The 17,078-nt window shown below is 32.3% G+C and overlaps 1 protein-coding gene across 2 annotated transcripts in view; it reads left to right on the forward strand.

The window, feature by feature from the left end:
* The window catches only part of LOC131146683 (tRNA dimethylallyltransferase 9), a 68,057-nt gene extending 65,672 nt beyond the window's left edge, over positions 1–2,385 (forward strand). Inside the window, exons 9-12 of one of the 2 annotated variants that reach the window (XM_058096431.1) lie at positions 42–117; positions 1,476–1,615; positions 1,724–1,828; positions 1,930–2,385. In XM_058096431.1, coding sequence (XP_057952414.1) covers positions 42–117; positions 1,476–1,615; positions 1,724–1,787 — 280 coding nt within the window. In that variant the 3' untranslated portion in view covers positions 1,788–1,828; positions 1,930–2,385. The remainder of the gene's footprint in view (positions 1–41; positions 118–1,475; positions 1,616–1,723; positions 1,829–1,929) is intronic. The other variant, XM_058096437.1, reaches the window with a different exon arrangement.
* The last annotated feature ends 14,693 nt before the right edge of the window (positions 2,386–17,078 follow it).

Consider the following 17,078-nt stretch of genomic DNA (forward strand, 5'->3'; position numbering starts at 1 on the left):
ACTTCAATTTCAATCCAACTCATTTACTTGGCATGCTGTAGAAATTTTGCAAAGCGGCAAATGACATGGTTCCGCAATGAATTAATTTATCATTGGCTTGATGCTTCAAGACCCCTGGTATGTCACTTTATTTTTTTGTTTCTTTTAATTTGGTAAATATTATTTGGGTGCATGATTTATCTTGTTATCTTTATTTGCACGTTCTTTGAGAGGTCCCCTGCTGACAAATCTATGAGCATGCCTTTGCCTGTAGAGATTAATATGCAATTACGTGGTCATGCACTAATGTTGGGACTTGGGTTAGATGTTCTGTAAGTGTAGATCTCTGTTTAGCTCAGTCTGCTTCTATCAGATAATGGGATGCAAAATCTTTCCAAGATTGAACTTGTATTTTTTTTCTTACAAAAAATAAAAATAAAAAAATGAGCCAACCACATTGCTTGACTATATGTACTATAATAATGAAAAATGAAGGTTTCATACTGTACTCTCTCCCTCCTGAACCTCCTCAATGCCCCTTCTTCCTGGCCCTCTTTTGTTATTTTTCTTTTTCCCTTTTTATTCTTTTCCTCCACATTTCTAAATAATACACATGCATGACAAATGAGACAAAAAATAAATCTTGTGGTTGCTTCCTTCTTTTTTGGTTGGGGTGAGGGTTGCAATAGAGTAGCACATTTTGTTGAAATCATGTTATTTTTTAAACGTCATCATTGCTTCTTTGTACTAATTTCTTTTTTTTTACTACATTTGTACATCAACATCAGCAATGACAGCAATAGCAATCACCACCACCACCAACAAGAAGAACCCTCTTTTCTTGTGCCAAATTTCTTATCATTTTTTATAACTAAGAGTTGCATTTCTTTACCATTTCCATTGAGTGGTTCTTATGTGCTTATGTGCCCTTTTGTGACTGCAAAATAATAATAATAATAGATTTCTTTTCTCAGGAATATGTGGAGTATTTGTTTCTACAAAAAGAAGAGTGATAACCTGCTGTCCTATACTCACTTAGGAAGTAGTGCGCTTGTTGGGATATCTGTGGGTCCCTTGATTTTCCTTCTTCCCTATAGAGGAAATAATATAATTTTATGATGTCCTATGTGTTAGTCTATTAGAAAGTCTCATTCACGCCCATTTTTCTTGAATGAGGTTGAGGTTAAAATTGAGTTATATTTGGGCATGTTTGAGATCGAGTGCCCTTTCTCCTCCCTTTTGCAGTGGCCCAACTTCCACTTGTCCTTTTACCATTTTAGTGGCTGATCTCTGTCCAAGAAAACACTCAAATTTTCTTCATTTTAGCAATGACGTTCATTAAACAGATTGATAATGCATAGTCAAGTTGCTTGAGACTGATTTTTTTCTGGGGAGCTTTGGGTTCTAGCATTAAATGCTTATACCAAATTCTACACTCAGCCCCCTGTTTATCATTATGCTAAATTGCTAATCTCTGAAAGGAATAAGGATTGCAGGAAAAAGTGCTCAATTTCATTCATGATGCATACTGTGACCAGGCGGGAACCTTGGTTGTGCCCGAGTCACTTAGAATGAGCAAAGATATATCTAACCATAGAGAAATTTCTGAGCTCAAGGCCTATCGCACTAAAAATAGGTACTAATTAGCACACTGCAAACAATATGAAGTATTATTTATGGCAAAGAGCTAAGTGGATATTATATGTATATATATATACACACACACACACACACACATCTGCAGGCATTTCAGGCGGCATGAAGATTGTTCTGATGTCTTGGATTGGATAAGGAGGACTCAAGGGTGAACTGGGGGATTTATTTTCTTGTTCATTTTTTGCAAGATGAGGTTGGTCTTATGCAATTTGAGCACCTCTAAACTCTGAAGCTGCATCAAGTTCCTAATTGAAGTTGTGATTCTGAGGCTATGTTTTTTTGTTTCTTCAACAGCAGTTCAAGTTGAGACCGACTGATTCAGAGATGCATCGAGGCTGAAACTCTCTGGCTGGTCGTTGTATTAGTCACATCAGTTTCTATGCATCAGCGCTCAAATTATGGGATCAGTGTTCATCCATGCTTTAAGAATTCCTAGTATTGTTTTATAAGCAGAGATATATTCCAAGTTCAGTCAGCTAGCCCACAATGACCTCTGTTCCTATCCTCAATTTTGAAATTCAGGCGCAAGTGGAGATGGATTCCCAGAGATTGTTGTAAAAGAGAAAAGGTCCTGTTTGAATGAGGGATTTCTGGGTCGGATTTTATTAATATTTAGGCCCATTTGAAATATGGAAAATATTAGTGGAAGAAAATTTTGAATGAAACTTGTCCTTTCATATTTGGTTATCAAGAAAAATGAAAAAATTATGTAACAAAATAACAAATAAAAATTTGTTTTTACATTTCATTAATGTTTGATTTTTCATAATTTTAAATTATATTGTAATAATTTATATTTTTATAATATTTGATATAAAGAAAAAATAAATTTGTTTCTTATTTTTTTTCTTAAATAAATACTCGATCCGGTGAAATTTTAATTTAGTCTGAGATTTGAAAAATAACCATTTAGGAATCGGATTTAAAAAAAAAAAATGAATTATAACTTATTTATAATATCTTTTAATTAATAAAATTTAAGTCTTCTTTAGAATATTAATTATTAAGATGCTTAATTTAATACACAACCTCCAGTTAGGGGGTGGGGGTGGGGGGGGGAAGATAATGAGAATGTAGTTGAGAATGGACACTGCCATGGACAACCAAGAGAATTTAGATGCTAATTAATGAAGTGTTTCTGAGTATGAATTTTAGGCCATGTAAAATGTATTATAAAATTATGTTTGTTATGAAAAATGGGTATGTAACTCCATCTTTCATCATCTCATCTTCCATCATTTCGATTTTTCCATTCCAATAAATGCTTTGTTATCCATATTGTCCTACGAAAAGGCATCTTACCCCTCACATTTGGAACAAGCATCTTTGAATGCTTGTATGTACATTGTACGTCTGAAAACCCACTTGCATGCTTGAAGTAAGGTATATAAAAAGAAGAGAGATATATTGTATAAGGTCGGTTTCAATATTTTGTACAAAGTTCCAAATCACCTTATAATTCTGTCTGTGATAGTAAAGTTTTTTATCTCATCCGCCCGTGGAATAGGCATAGCAGAATCACGTAAATTTCTGTCTCATTTTTATTTATTTTCTTGCATCTTTTATAACACGTTATCAATAAAAGGTTCTAACCAATTGAGTTATTTCTTTAATTCTTATTTAATTTATTCATTTCTTGTAAGTTTTACTCCACAAGAATATAATATTCTCTATAAGAGAATGTCTTTTAATGTTTAAAGAATACTAATCTTTAGAAGAGATGGTAAGATAATCTTCCTAAAAATGTTATATATATTTAAATCTCTCGACGAGATAGTCCTCTTGAAGAGGTAATATATTTAAATTTCTAGTCTACATATTTAATCTCCCGAGGAGATAAAATCTCTTGAAAAAGGTATATTTTTAACCTCTCGAAAATATGTTAAAATTAACCTTCTGAAGAGGTGAAATGTTTATCCTTTAGATGAGGTAGTATATTTAGCCTCTGAAGGAGGTGGTAAATTATTATCTAATTTAATATTATAAATTGGAATCATACTCCTAAATAGTACAAATTGAGAAAAATAAAATAATATTCCTGAAGAAACATATTTAAGTACCCTAGAATGATGGAGATAATATTATGTTATTATCTCAGTTTTATTTCAGTTTTAACATTTTATTTTCTAAATTGTCTTATTATTGTTAATTTATTCAGATGTCGAACATAAACAAAATTAAATTTGTTCCCCTTGATATCAAAGACAACAATTATTTATCATGAATTCTTGATGTTGATATCCATCTAAATGCAATAAACTAGAAAAATGTTATTTTAGATGAAAATACCGCATCCCTACAGGATCATGCAAAAGCTATGATCTTCTTTCGTCGTCATTTAGATGAAAACTTAAAGACTGAATACCTCACTGTTAAAGACTCACTTATCTTATGAAAAAATTTAAATGATAGATTTGTTCATTGGAGAACCGTGATTTTATCAAAAACTCGATATAAATGGTTGCACCTGAGGTTGCAAGACTTTAAAATAGTCGGTGAATATAATCAACTCTACATAAGATTAGCTCGAAGCTAAAATTATGTGGTGAAAATATTATTGATGAAGACATGTTAAAAAAAATTTTACTACTTTTCATCCCACTAATGTGCTCCTGTGCAACAATATAAGGAGAAGAAATTTACTAAATTTCTTGAACTTATATCATGTCTTCTTGATATTGAGCAAAATAATAAGCTTTTGATAATAAAAAAAAGTCACTAAACTCGTCCAACTAGCTTGACCCCATTCCCTGAAGTGAATATGAATACATTTCGTGATTGAGGATGAGACCGCACTCATGGTCGTGGACATGGTCGTGACCATGGTTGAAATAATCACTGGTATCAACGTGAAACTGCAATTCCCTAGAAGAGGGATGACTCCCAGAAGCGGGTTAATAATCAAAATCAGCAACTCAGGCAGCATGAAATTGAATGTTACAAATGCGGAGGAAAAGGTCATTGGTCGTGTATCTGTCGTACACCTAGACACTTGATAGATTTATGCTAAGAATCTATAAAAGAAAAGGAAAAAAAGTAAAGAAATTGAAATAAATTTTGTCAATAATGTTGTTCTAATAAATTTTAATGCTAGACCAATAAACTCTGTTTATCTTGATGTTGTTGATTTCCTTGTAAATTAAAATGAAAGTAATGATGTAATATTTTAGGATATATAGGAAGCAATATTGTATTTTGATTTTAATAAATAAATTGCTGCTATGATCAATTATAGTAATGAGTTTTTAAATATGTGTTGTAGTGTGAATTGTCTTAAAACTTTGATCGATTTTAGGATGTCTTTGGAAGAAATTTGTTTAACTGACAGTGCTACAACGCACGTAATTCTTCGAAATAGGAAATATTTCTATTATTTTAATATATCTTCAACGAATGTTAATACAATATCTGGTTCTACAAATTTGATTAAAGATTCTGGAAGAGCTAATATAAAGTTACCCAATGGTACTTTATTACAAATTGATGAAGTTTTATATTCTAACAGATCAAGAAGAAATTTGTTAAGTTTTAAAGATTTAAGACTCAATGAATATCACATTAAAGCTACAAATGAAGGCAATAAAGAATTCATTTATATTACTTCTATTATTTCTGGGAAGAAACAAATTTTAGAAAAGTTTTTAACTTTATCTTCTGGATTATATTATACAAAGATTAAAACAATTGATCATATAATATCTTACACCAAAAGTGCAATGACCCAAAATTATTTATACTTTGGCATGATTGTCCTGGACATCCTGGAGATGTAATGATGTGAAGAATTATTGAGAATTCACATGGTCATCTACTAAAAAATCAGAAGGTTCTTTTATTAAATGATTTCATGTATACTACTTGCTTTCAAGGGAAATTAATTGTCAAACCATCTGTTTCAAAAGTAAGTCTTGAATCACCTAGTTTCTTATAGAGAATTCATGGTCATATATGAGGACCAATACATCCACCATATAGATCATTTAGATATTTTGTGGTTTTAATTGATGCATCTACCAGATGATCACATGTTTCTCCACTTTCTACTCGTAATATTGCATTTACTAGACTTTTTTTCTTAACTAATTAGATTACGAGCTCATTTTCCCGATTATCCAATTAAATCAATTTATTTGGATAATGCTAGTGGATTTACATCCCAAACTTTTAATAACTATTATATGTCACTTGGAATAGATGTTGAACATCTCGTTGCTCATACCTATACACAAAATAGTTTAGCTAAATCTTTTATTAAGAGACTTCAACTCATTGCTAGACTTATGATTATGAGAACTAAATTGCATTGATTTGTTTGGGGATATGCTATTCTTCATGTTGCATGTTTTGTTTGTATAAGACCAACTGCTTACAATAATCTTTGATCCATGCAATTAGTTTCTGGGCAACAACCTAATATTTCTTATTTAACAACTTTTGGTTGTGCAATTTATGTTCCTATTGCCTCTCCTCGAAGAACTAAAATGGGTCTTCAAAGTAAGTTTGGTATCTATGTTGGTTTTGATTCCCCTTTTATTATTAGATATCTTGAACCTGTAACGGGTGATTTGTTTTAAAGCACAGTTTCAATATTGTCATTTTGATGAAACAATATTCCCTACATTAGGAGGAGCTAAATCAGTGCTTGAAGCATAACATGAAATCACATGGAATGTCATGAGTTTATCTCATTTAGATTCTCACACAAATCAAATTGAACTTGAAGTTCAGAAAATTATACATTTGCAAGGGGTTGCAAATCAATTACCAAATTCTTTTTTAGATACCAATGCCATATTAAAATCTCATATACCTGCTGCAAATATTTCAATACGTATTGATGTCCCTGGAGGACAACAGACGACTAATGAACCTAGACCGCAAGTTAAACGTGGAAGGCCTATTGGTGCAAAAGATAAAACTCTTAGAAGGAGAAAATTGAAATCTATAAACATTTCAGAAAAGGTTACATAGGTGGATAATCCATTCGACAAACTCATTTCTCTTGAAAATGAAATACCTACTATAGAACCTCTTGAAGAGGAACCTCCTAAAAGGGAATCTCCTTAAGAGAAAACTTCTGAAGAGGCATCCTTTGAAAAGGGACAGATACTTGGAAATAGTAATGAGATCTCAATTCATTACACATGAGAAATGTAGGATAAAAATAAAGTTATTGTCAACAACACATTTGCATACGTAGTAGCTACTGACATTACCAAAAGTAATGAGGATCCTAAACCTAAATCTATTAATGAATGTCGATATATAAGTGATTGGCCAAAATGGAAAGAGGTCATCATATCAGAATTAAATTCTTTATCAAAAAGAGAAATTTTTGGACCTGCAGTTTAGAGACCAGAAAGATGTCCAACTCGTTGGATACAAAAGGGTATTTGTGCGCAAGCAAAATGAAAATAATAAAATTACTTGATATAAAACAAGACTTGGGGCACAAGGTTTCTCGCAGAAAGTCGGAATTGATTACAAGAAGACATATTCTCCCGTAATAGATGGAATCACTTTTAGATTCTTAATTAGGCTAACAGTCGTTGAATGATTGAGCATGCGTCTTTTGTGTAAAGACCCGAAAAAACGATAATAATAAAAATAATACGAAAAAAGGGGAAATCGGTTTGGTGCAGGACCAAACAGTTGATGGTTTGGTGAGCTCTGAGAAAACCATTGACGGTTTTGAGTTATTGAGGCCCAATAAGGATAAAACGGTAAAAATCGATTTGGTTCAAAACCTAACCGTCGACAGTTTCACTGTCAACGATTTTGTCTGGGCAGTAGCTTATAAATAGGTTTCAGTTCATTTTATTTGAAGGAAATCATAACTCTCTCTCTCTCTCTCTCTCTCTCTCTCTCTCTTCGATTCTTGTCCATTTTAAGCCTGAATCGAATGACAAACCTTATTTCAGGATCCCAGTGACAAATCTTAGCAGTTTAACCAAAGCAGATTTGCTGTTTAGGCATCCTAGGCACCTCTCCAAGAGAAAGGTAAGGAGGATAGATTATGTCAATCATTTTCAGAAATTTAACCGCTTAAATTATAGTATTCGATTACAAGTATAGTATATATGATTTTCTGGGTATTCAGGCATATGGAAATGATAGATTTTGAAACTTATTATATGTATGTTTTGGGAAAAACCTGGTATTTGAATTTGGGTAAACACTAGGAAAGTTTATACCGATATTTTCAGCAGAATAAAATAGTTTTTCGGGTAGATTATTATATTATGAAATATTTACTCAAATTGTGTGGCATGAGTAATGAAATTATGATAGAGTTATTTCAGAATTTTGTTATGATAGATTTATACAAAAACTATGATATGACAAATTTACACATGATTTATTTATACAAAATTCATGATACGACAAAATTATGTAGAAACATGACATGACGAATTTATGCAGAGTTATGAAATGACGACTTTAGGCCGAGTTATGATATATTATGTCGGTTTTATACCGAGACAGTTATGATATGACGGTTTTATACCGATTATGATTTGACAAACATGATGTGACAATGAAAACATAATTTACACAAATATATGAAATAATGAGTATGAAATGAGATCACGATGATAGTTATATTATAAATTGTACTATATGATATCAGAACCCTGATGAACTAATTATGTTCTAAGCACGGTACCGTAGCTAGCTAGCAAGATCCAACAGTGTAACCCCCCCTCCCCCAGTGTCAGGCCCAAGAAGTGTTGCGAAGAGCAGGATGGGTTTGGACCAGGCTGGGTGTACAGATCAGTCAGTGCAACCACACTTCTCAGATAGAGTGTTGGTGTTGCATAGTTGATTGGCCCGCGAAGTGTTGCGGAGAGCAAGATACCCCCTAGGGCCAGTCCGTAAAGTGTTGTGGAGAGCAGGATGGGTCCGGACCAGGCTGGGTGGGCAATCGTACTTACAGACTTTATGTTTGATTTAGTGTGGTAGGTCATTCATTGCTAAGTCCAGCCTATGGGCCGCACAACCTGATCATGTGGGGTTATTACATTGCAAGATATATGAATGTCCAGGGAAAGTTTTATGTTTGTATAGATATATCAGACGATTTGCGTACATAGAGAAATTTATTATAATAAAGTATGTTTATGTAGGAAAACATGTATGTTTCCAAATATATATATATATATATATATATATATATATGTATATATGAGAACATATTTACATGATTTACCAGTTAAAGTTAATTATTTAAAGGTTATAAGTTATGCTACACCAAAACTCATGTTACCACACACTGACAATAATCTATTCCATTTTACTGAGAGGTGTCTCACTCCTATAATCTTTGAACACTTCAGGAAATTCAGGGAGCCAAACTTAGAGAGCTCTATGCAGGATTAGTTAGTGGGGTTTGAAGATAGTGCTGGTGAGACACTAGTATGTATATGTATATGAATATGTTTTGTATTACCTTGAACTATAGTATTATTTGGTTTTTAGGGAGACATGTGTATATATGATATGATGGTTCTAGAACTCTAGTATTGTATTCAGAGTTTATGTATATGTTTATGTTGCATGTTTTATTTGAGATATGGACACGTGTACCCGGTACCCACTGTGAGATTACGGGTTACTATAGTATGGTATCAGAGATATGTGTAGACAGGATAGCACTCCGGGCCCCATCAGGTTCGGGGCGTTACATTATGGACGTAGTAATATCATACCTATATGGATCGTTGGATAATGAAATTTATATGAAAATTCTCGAAGGATTTAAGTTGTCGGAAGCAAAACCCAGAAATTTATATTCAATTAAACTCCAACGTTCTTTATATGGATTAAAGTAATTTGGACGCATGTGGTACAAATCGATTAAGTGAGTACTTTATGAAAGAAGGATTCATAAATGATCCAATTTGTCCATGCGTTTTTATTAAAAGATCAGAATTTAGATTTTCTATAATTGCTATTTATGTTGATGATTTAAATTTAGTTAGGACTCCTAAAGAGCTCACTAAAACTGTTAATTATTTAATGGCAGAATTTGAAATGAAAGATTTAGGAAGGACAAAATATTGTCTTGACCTATAGATTGAATATGTAAATGGTAGAATTTTTGCTCATTAATCTAAATATACCGAAAAGGTATTAAGGCAATTCTTTAGCGACAAAGTTCATCCTTTGAATCTCCAATGATGGTGCTATCACTTGATTTTAAGAAGGATCCATTTTGATCTCATAATGAGGAGGAGGAATTACTTGGTCCTGAAGTACCATATTTAAGTACTATCGACTCTCTAATGTATCTGGCCATTATACAAGACTTGGCATTGCATTTACGGTAAATCTACTAATAAGATATGACTCTACTCCTACTCGGCGACACTAAAATGGAATTAAGCACATTCTACACTATTTGAGAGGTACCTATGATTTGGGTCTATTATACTCATTTGATTCCAAATCTTAACTAGTAGGATATGCAGATGCTGGATATAAATCTGATCCTTACAATGCTAAGATATGTATTTCTTTACGGAAAAACTATTATATCTTGGAAATCAGTAAAGTAGACGATTGCAACAACATCCTCCAATCGTTATGAAAGACTAGTTATCCATGAAGCTAGTAGATAATGTGCGTGGCTCAAATCAATGATTTCTTATATTCAAGTAAATTGTGGTATTCAATTAATCAAGAATATTTCAACAATTTTATATGAAGACAATGCTGCATATAAAACTCAATTGAGAGGAGGATACATAAAGGGTGTCAGGACAAAGTATATCTTTTCAAAATTCTTGTATACACATGAAATATAAATGTTCAACAGATCCAATTAAGTGATAATCTAACAAATTTGTTCACTAAAACTTTACCTACTATAACATTCAAGAAATTGGTTCATCTCATCGGAATGAGACATCTTAAAGATCTTAGCAGAAGGAGTTAATATATGGGTGACATTCAAGGGGGAGTGTTATGAAAAATGTGTATGTCACCCCATCTTCCACTACTTTGGTTTTTCCACCCCAATAAATGCCTTGTTGCCCATATTGCCCTATAAAAGGGCACCCTACCGCTCACATTTGGAACACACATCTTTACATGCTTGTATACACATTGCATGCTTGTATACTCACTTGCATACTTGAAGTAAGTAGGGTATATAAAAAGAAGATGAGAGATAAAGAGAAGAGAGATATATTGTACAATGTTGGTTCCGATATTTCGTACAAGGCAAGTTCCAAATCACCTTATAATTCTGCCCGTGATAGTGAAGTTTTTTATCTCATCTGCCTATGGAGTAGGCATAGTCGAATCACGTAAATTTTTGTCTCATCTTTATTTATTTTCCTGCATCTTTTTATAACAATATTTGATTTTATTTAAATCAATATGAATTTAAATTATTTTTATAACAAATATGAATCTAAATTTAATACTCAAAATCTTTACTCTAAACATAATCTTAAATAATTAAGTAATTAATAAAAGAAAATGAGACAATATACTGGCTCATTGAATTGGTTGAGAATGATATTATCAAGTTTTTTGTTACAAAGTTTGCTTGTTTAGTTTATAATAATAACTTTATATCTCTATCATATACTTATTGATTGGGGGCTTAGTCGAATTGGCGATGGTTGTTCAAAACTTTTATGTCGATAAAATTTTGACATAATAAGGAAGAACTAATCATTCTAAAAGTTGAGACATTAGATAAGAATACAAGAAAAAATATTTATTATTTAGCATCAATTCAAATATTCTTTTAATCTGTTATCTTCATTTTCAGTTGTGAAATTTTTTTGGTCCTTTCCCTTGCTACGTTTTTTTATCTCAGCCTTAGGGAAAAAAAAAAGAAAAAAAGATTATGGACTGTCACCTTTCACAACATATCTTTGAGCTAAATTTTTTTTGTGTTAATGTACTTTCAGTTATAAATATTAATTGAATCATATGCAGTGATACAAAGCAGTCAAATTGAATAAAACTTTAATATATTTGTTCATTACATTTTTAGCTATACTTAAACATAAATTAACTTGAATGAATTTGACTATTCCTAAAAAAAAAAAAGAATTTCGTTCATGCTTGTTTGATCAGCTCACTAATGATTGATTAGCTCACACTTTTTTTATTTAATTATGGTGCGAAGAAGCTAATTTGACAAATTTCTTGTAAAAAGACAAAAAATTTATAAATAAAATCATCAAAGACAATGAATATTTAAAAATATAAATTATTGTAATATAAGTAATATAATATTACAGAAAAAAATCCTTACAAGATTATATATTGTAAGGATAGTAGAAAAAAATTCCTTATTTTGAGCTTTTCCTAAATACTGTAATATATTAAATGCTTTTTTAATAAAAAAAATTTTTTAGATAAGTTGGAATCTCATGTTGAGATTGGAGCACACCATAATTTTATTTCATTTGTATTAAATGAATATTTTTTTAATTCATTTGTATTAAATGAATATTTTCAATTTAAGTTAAACCAACTTATTTGATATATGACCGCAAACATTGTTCATGACCTCAAATCGAATCAAATTGTATCATAGTTAAACTTAACTTTAAAAAATAAATTAGAAGTTATATTTAAAATATGTTCATTTATCTAACGGTCCTTTGTCGTATAGTCTCAAAAGTAGAGGTTATGTTTGAATTTGTTTTGCTAAATAAGTTAATCCATTTGATGACCACTCTTAATTGTTTTAAAATTAGTTTAATTAAATCAGACATAAGAATATATTTGTCCCTTATATATTTGATCACTTATCAACATTACAAATTGCAAAATGCCCAACACTCAAATGAAACTCTCCTCCCTCTCACAATTCACATTGCGATGGATATTGCTGTGTGTAATGGTCCTAGGTCCAACTCTGGTGAGATATTGTTCGCTTTGACCCACTGACCTCACATGTTTGTCATATAAAATGTGTTTCACATAGTTCTAGTCCAATCTATCCTTATAAGTCTAAGGTCTCTCTAATACATATCTGATGTGGGACCATGACAGAGTCTCTCCTGTCCGATCTCTAACGCTTTCGTCATAATAGCTTATACTTTTGTATAGAATCCACCCACATGATAGTATACCCTAGGATGACTCTAATATCAAATATAACGATCATGAGCTCAACTCTAGTAAGTTATTATCCATTTTGGCCTACTAGCCTGACAATTTTGTTCTATAAAAGACGCCTCATATAATTAGAGTCGAAACCATCCCTATTAGCACAAGATCTTCTTAGTACATATGTGATGTGGAACCGTGACACTGTGCATCACTTTCAGCACATTGTTCACTACTATTGAACTTGCCAACTTCTTTTATATGTACCTTTTTTTTCTTTTCAAAATTAGATATACTTCCACTTCTTCATTCACTACATTATTTTTTTTATTTATAGTTACTAAATACATGTATGAAAAAAAAATATTATTTATATTAAATTAATAAATTGATTTATGCAATTCTTGTTGTAAGTGAAATAAAGAGAGAATTATAGAAAAATTAAAATAAAGAAATTTGGAGCTATAGATATTCAACAATCTAATTCTTTAGGAACTAGATGTTGCTAATCATTTTTTATATATATATTTTGGTTGTAAAACATGTTCTTATACATGCAAAGATTATATTGACATCCAAAAGGTCAATTTCATAATGAATCACTATGTGGACATATCAAAAGTTATAACCTATCCTCAAGATAGTCATCCACATGTATAATATACATGTTTTACAACACTTCCCCTTAGATTATTATACACTATGAATATGCATATTTAAAACCTTCGCTAAGGAAAATCCTGTGGGACAAAACTTTAATGAAGGAAAAAGAGTACAGTATTCATATTTCCCCTAAAAAATACAATCAATTAAGAAACGTCCTTAAATTGTCGCATTGCAATGTTATGTACATGCTTTTTGAAAATTGAAGTTGAAAATGCTTTTGTGAATAGATCTGCTGAGTTGTCACTTGAACGAATTTTGCAAATGTGTCAACATCTCCTTTCTTCAGAAGTTCATGAGTGTAAAAGAATTTTGGTGAAATATGTTTAGTTCTATCACCTTTTATGTACCCATCTTTGATTTGTGCAATACATGCTGCATTGTCCTCGTACAATATTGTTGGCTTGTCATTCTCCAGTGATAATCCACTTGTCCCTTTAATGTGTTGGATTATAGTTCTTAACCATACACATTCACGACCTACTTCGTGAACTGTCAATATTTCTGAATGGTTTGAAGAGGTAATAGTATCGTTTGCTTTACAAATCGTCATGAGATAGCAGTATCACCACATGTAAAAATATAACTTGTTTGTGATCGAGCTTTATGAGGATAAAAAAGATATCTAGCATCAACATATCCTTTTAATACATACTTTACTCCCTTTGGGTAAAACAAACCCATATCAGATGTGCCGCGGAGATAACAAAGAACATGTTTTACTCCATTGCAATGTCTTTGAGTTGGTGTAGAACTAAACCTTGCCAGCAAATTTATCGGAAAAGCTATATCTGGTCTAGTGCAATTTGCAAGATATAAGAGTGCTCCAATTGCACTAAGATAGGGTACTTTAGGACCAAGAATTTCTTCATCATCTTCTCAAGGACGAAAAAGATCCTTTCTCACATCAAGTGAACGAACAACCATTGGGGAGCTTAATAGATAAGATTTATCCATATCAAATTGTTTCAAGATTTTTTCTACATAAGATAATTGATGAATAAGAATTCCACTTGTTAAATGTTCAACTTGAAAACTAAGACAAAATTTTGTCTTCCCAAGATCCTTCATTTCAAATTCTTTCATTAAATAGTCAGCAATCGTTGAGATCTCTTCTGAAGTTCCTAGTATGTTTATGTCATCAACATAAATTGCGACTATAGCGAATCCCAAATTTATCTTCTTGATAAAAATACAAGGACATATAAGATTATTTTCATATCCAATTTTCAACAAATATTTACTTAGACGATTGTACCACATTCATCTAGATTGCTTCAGTCCATACAATGATCTTTGTAATTTAACAAAATAAATTTGATGTAACGACCCAAAGAATAATGATATTTAAATAATAAATAAGGAGGGAAATAGAATCAGAAACATAAGGAGGCAGCAGACTTCGCTGACGAATGCTTCGCGTTCGTCAACAATATTACGTTTTAGATATAATAACCCATAAATTTTCCTAGTGCCTCGTCGACAAACACAGGGGATTCGTCGACAAGGGTATATGAGGACCTCGTCGACGAGGAAGCATTTCGTCGACGAGAAAATATTGAGCGGCTGTTTTTCGAATTCTAAATTTCATCGACGAGGAGATGGTATTCGTCGACAAACCTCCTTCTGGACCTCATCGACAAGATGACGTGGCTCGTCGACGAAGTCCGCAGTATAAATAGTGCAAAACCTCGGATTAATGCAGAAATTCAACACCGCTCTCTTTTTTTTCTCTCTCCTACGGTTCCTCTCCCTTCTTTCTTCGATTTCGGCCCCGTCAGACACCGGATCGAGGATCTAAGGCCACCACGATGCTCTTGGTAGAGTTCTCTTCAAGTTTGCCGAGGCGGATCATGGGTGGGATCGAATTGAATTTCTCCCCAGGTTTAGGGTAAGGTCTTTTATTCGAAATTAGGCTTTCCAACAGTTGTAGGAAATGAAGTAGACAGAGAAATAATGATGTTTTGTTCTGGTGAATGTGGTTTTTAGGGAGTTGAGTGGAAAACTCTGCGGGTGTAGGATCAATATTCAGTAGAGGCTTTCTAGTAGTCAGGTAAGGGAAATATGCTATGTTAGGAAACCCTTTTACAATTTCAGTACGAACTATATGTTTTTACCAAATTATTATTCAGATTATATATATTTATAGTTTTCAGAACCTGATAATATTAATATTTATTTGTGTGGCTTGAGTTGATAACAGAACAGTACTATATTTATAGAATTTGTGAATACCATGTTTATAATTATTAACAGAAATACCATGATATTTGCATGTTTATAGAATGACGAATTTTTCAGTGTACAGTATACTCGAAAATATGCATTTTCAATAATTTCAAAATAACACGTTTATCAGTACCATAATGCCCCAATAAACAGATATTTAGACAACAGTTCAGTTATACAAAAATCATATTTTCAGTCAGTTTATTTAGAATTTCAAATAAATTCTATGGGGTTATGGTTATTTTAGAAACTACAGTAAAAACAATATATTATAGATATCAGTTGCCTATATAGTCTCAGACCCTGATGGATCATACAACAGAGTACGGTACCATAGCTATAGATATTCAGTTCAGAGTGCAACCACTTTAGTAAGATAGTAAGTGGTATGAGGTCGATCGTGCCCACGTTAGGATAGGCTCTCCATCAGATATGGATTGAGGGAGCCGATCAGACTGTCGGAGTTCAGTTGACTTACCCAGGTAGGTTAGCCAGGATAGGTCTCGCCTTCGACCCACACAACCCCGTCATGAAGGGTTAAATCATGACATACAGCCATCCAGGAAAATTTTCTCAGATATTATAAGTATAAGTAGATTTCCAGAAATAGTAGTAGTATTATGAAAAGTAAATTTATATAGTTTTAATATATGTTCCTTATACCAGCATTTAAAGTTCCACTTATTCATGATATTATTTTTAAAACAGATTATAATTACAGAAATATAACTCAGTAGCCACACACTAGTAATAGCATATTTCGTCTTACTGAGCGTTGAGTCATCTCAGTGTTGAATTGTTTTTTAGGTGAACCAGCTAGGCAAGCGGAGCAGGCTCGCAGGTAGAGGGGCTGTTGTACTGCCCTTTTGAGAGTGAGTATTATTTTTGAGTGGCATGTTTTTGATACCCTTGGTATTTGTAAGGGTAGTTTTGAGAGAACAGTGTCGATTGTATATTGTGGGTTGATGTGACACTTTGGTATTGTATTATGTGTGGATTTATTTTATATGATTGACCTTCCGCTGTTTAGGTAAATGATTGAATTAAAAACTGGGGAAAAATATTTATTTTATTAGCAAGTCGTTTCATTTGCCATTATTTTGGATTATACGTTTCAGACATTTTAAATCCTTCAGGTATTTTCATATATATGTCATTATCCAATGAGTCATACAAGTAAGTTGTTAATACGTCCATGAGGCGAATATCAAGTCCTTTAGAAACCGTTAAACTAATCCGAAATCTGAAAGTAATTGCATCCATAACAGGGGAATTAGTCTCATTATAATCTATACTAGGCCTTTGTGAGAAACCTTCTGTTACAAGATGCGCCTTGCATCTCACAATTTCATTCATTTCATTTCTTTTATGTACAAAAACCCATTTATGCCCAACATGTTTGACATTCGCAGGTGTTTGGACCACTGGTCCAAATACCTTACGTTTGGCTAATGAGTGTAACTTAGCCTGTA

This window comes from Malania oleifera, chromosome 1, assembly GCF_029873635.1.
Source record: "Malania oleifera isolate guangnan ecotype guangnan chromosome 1, ASM2987363v1, whole genome shotgun sequence".
Taxonomy (NCBI): domain Eukaryota; kingdom Viridiplantae; phylum Streptophyta; class Magnoliopsida; order Santalales; family Ximeniaceae; genus Malania; species Malania oleifera.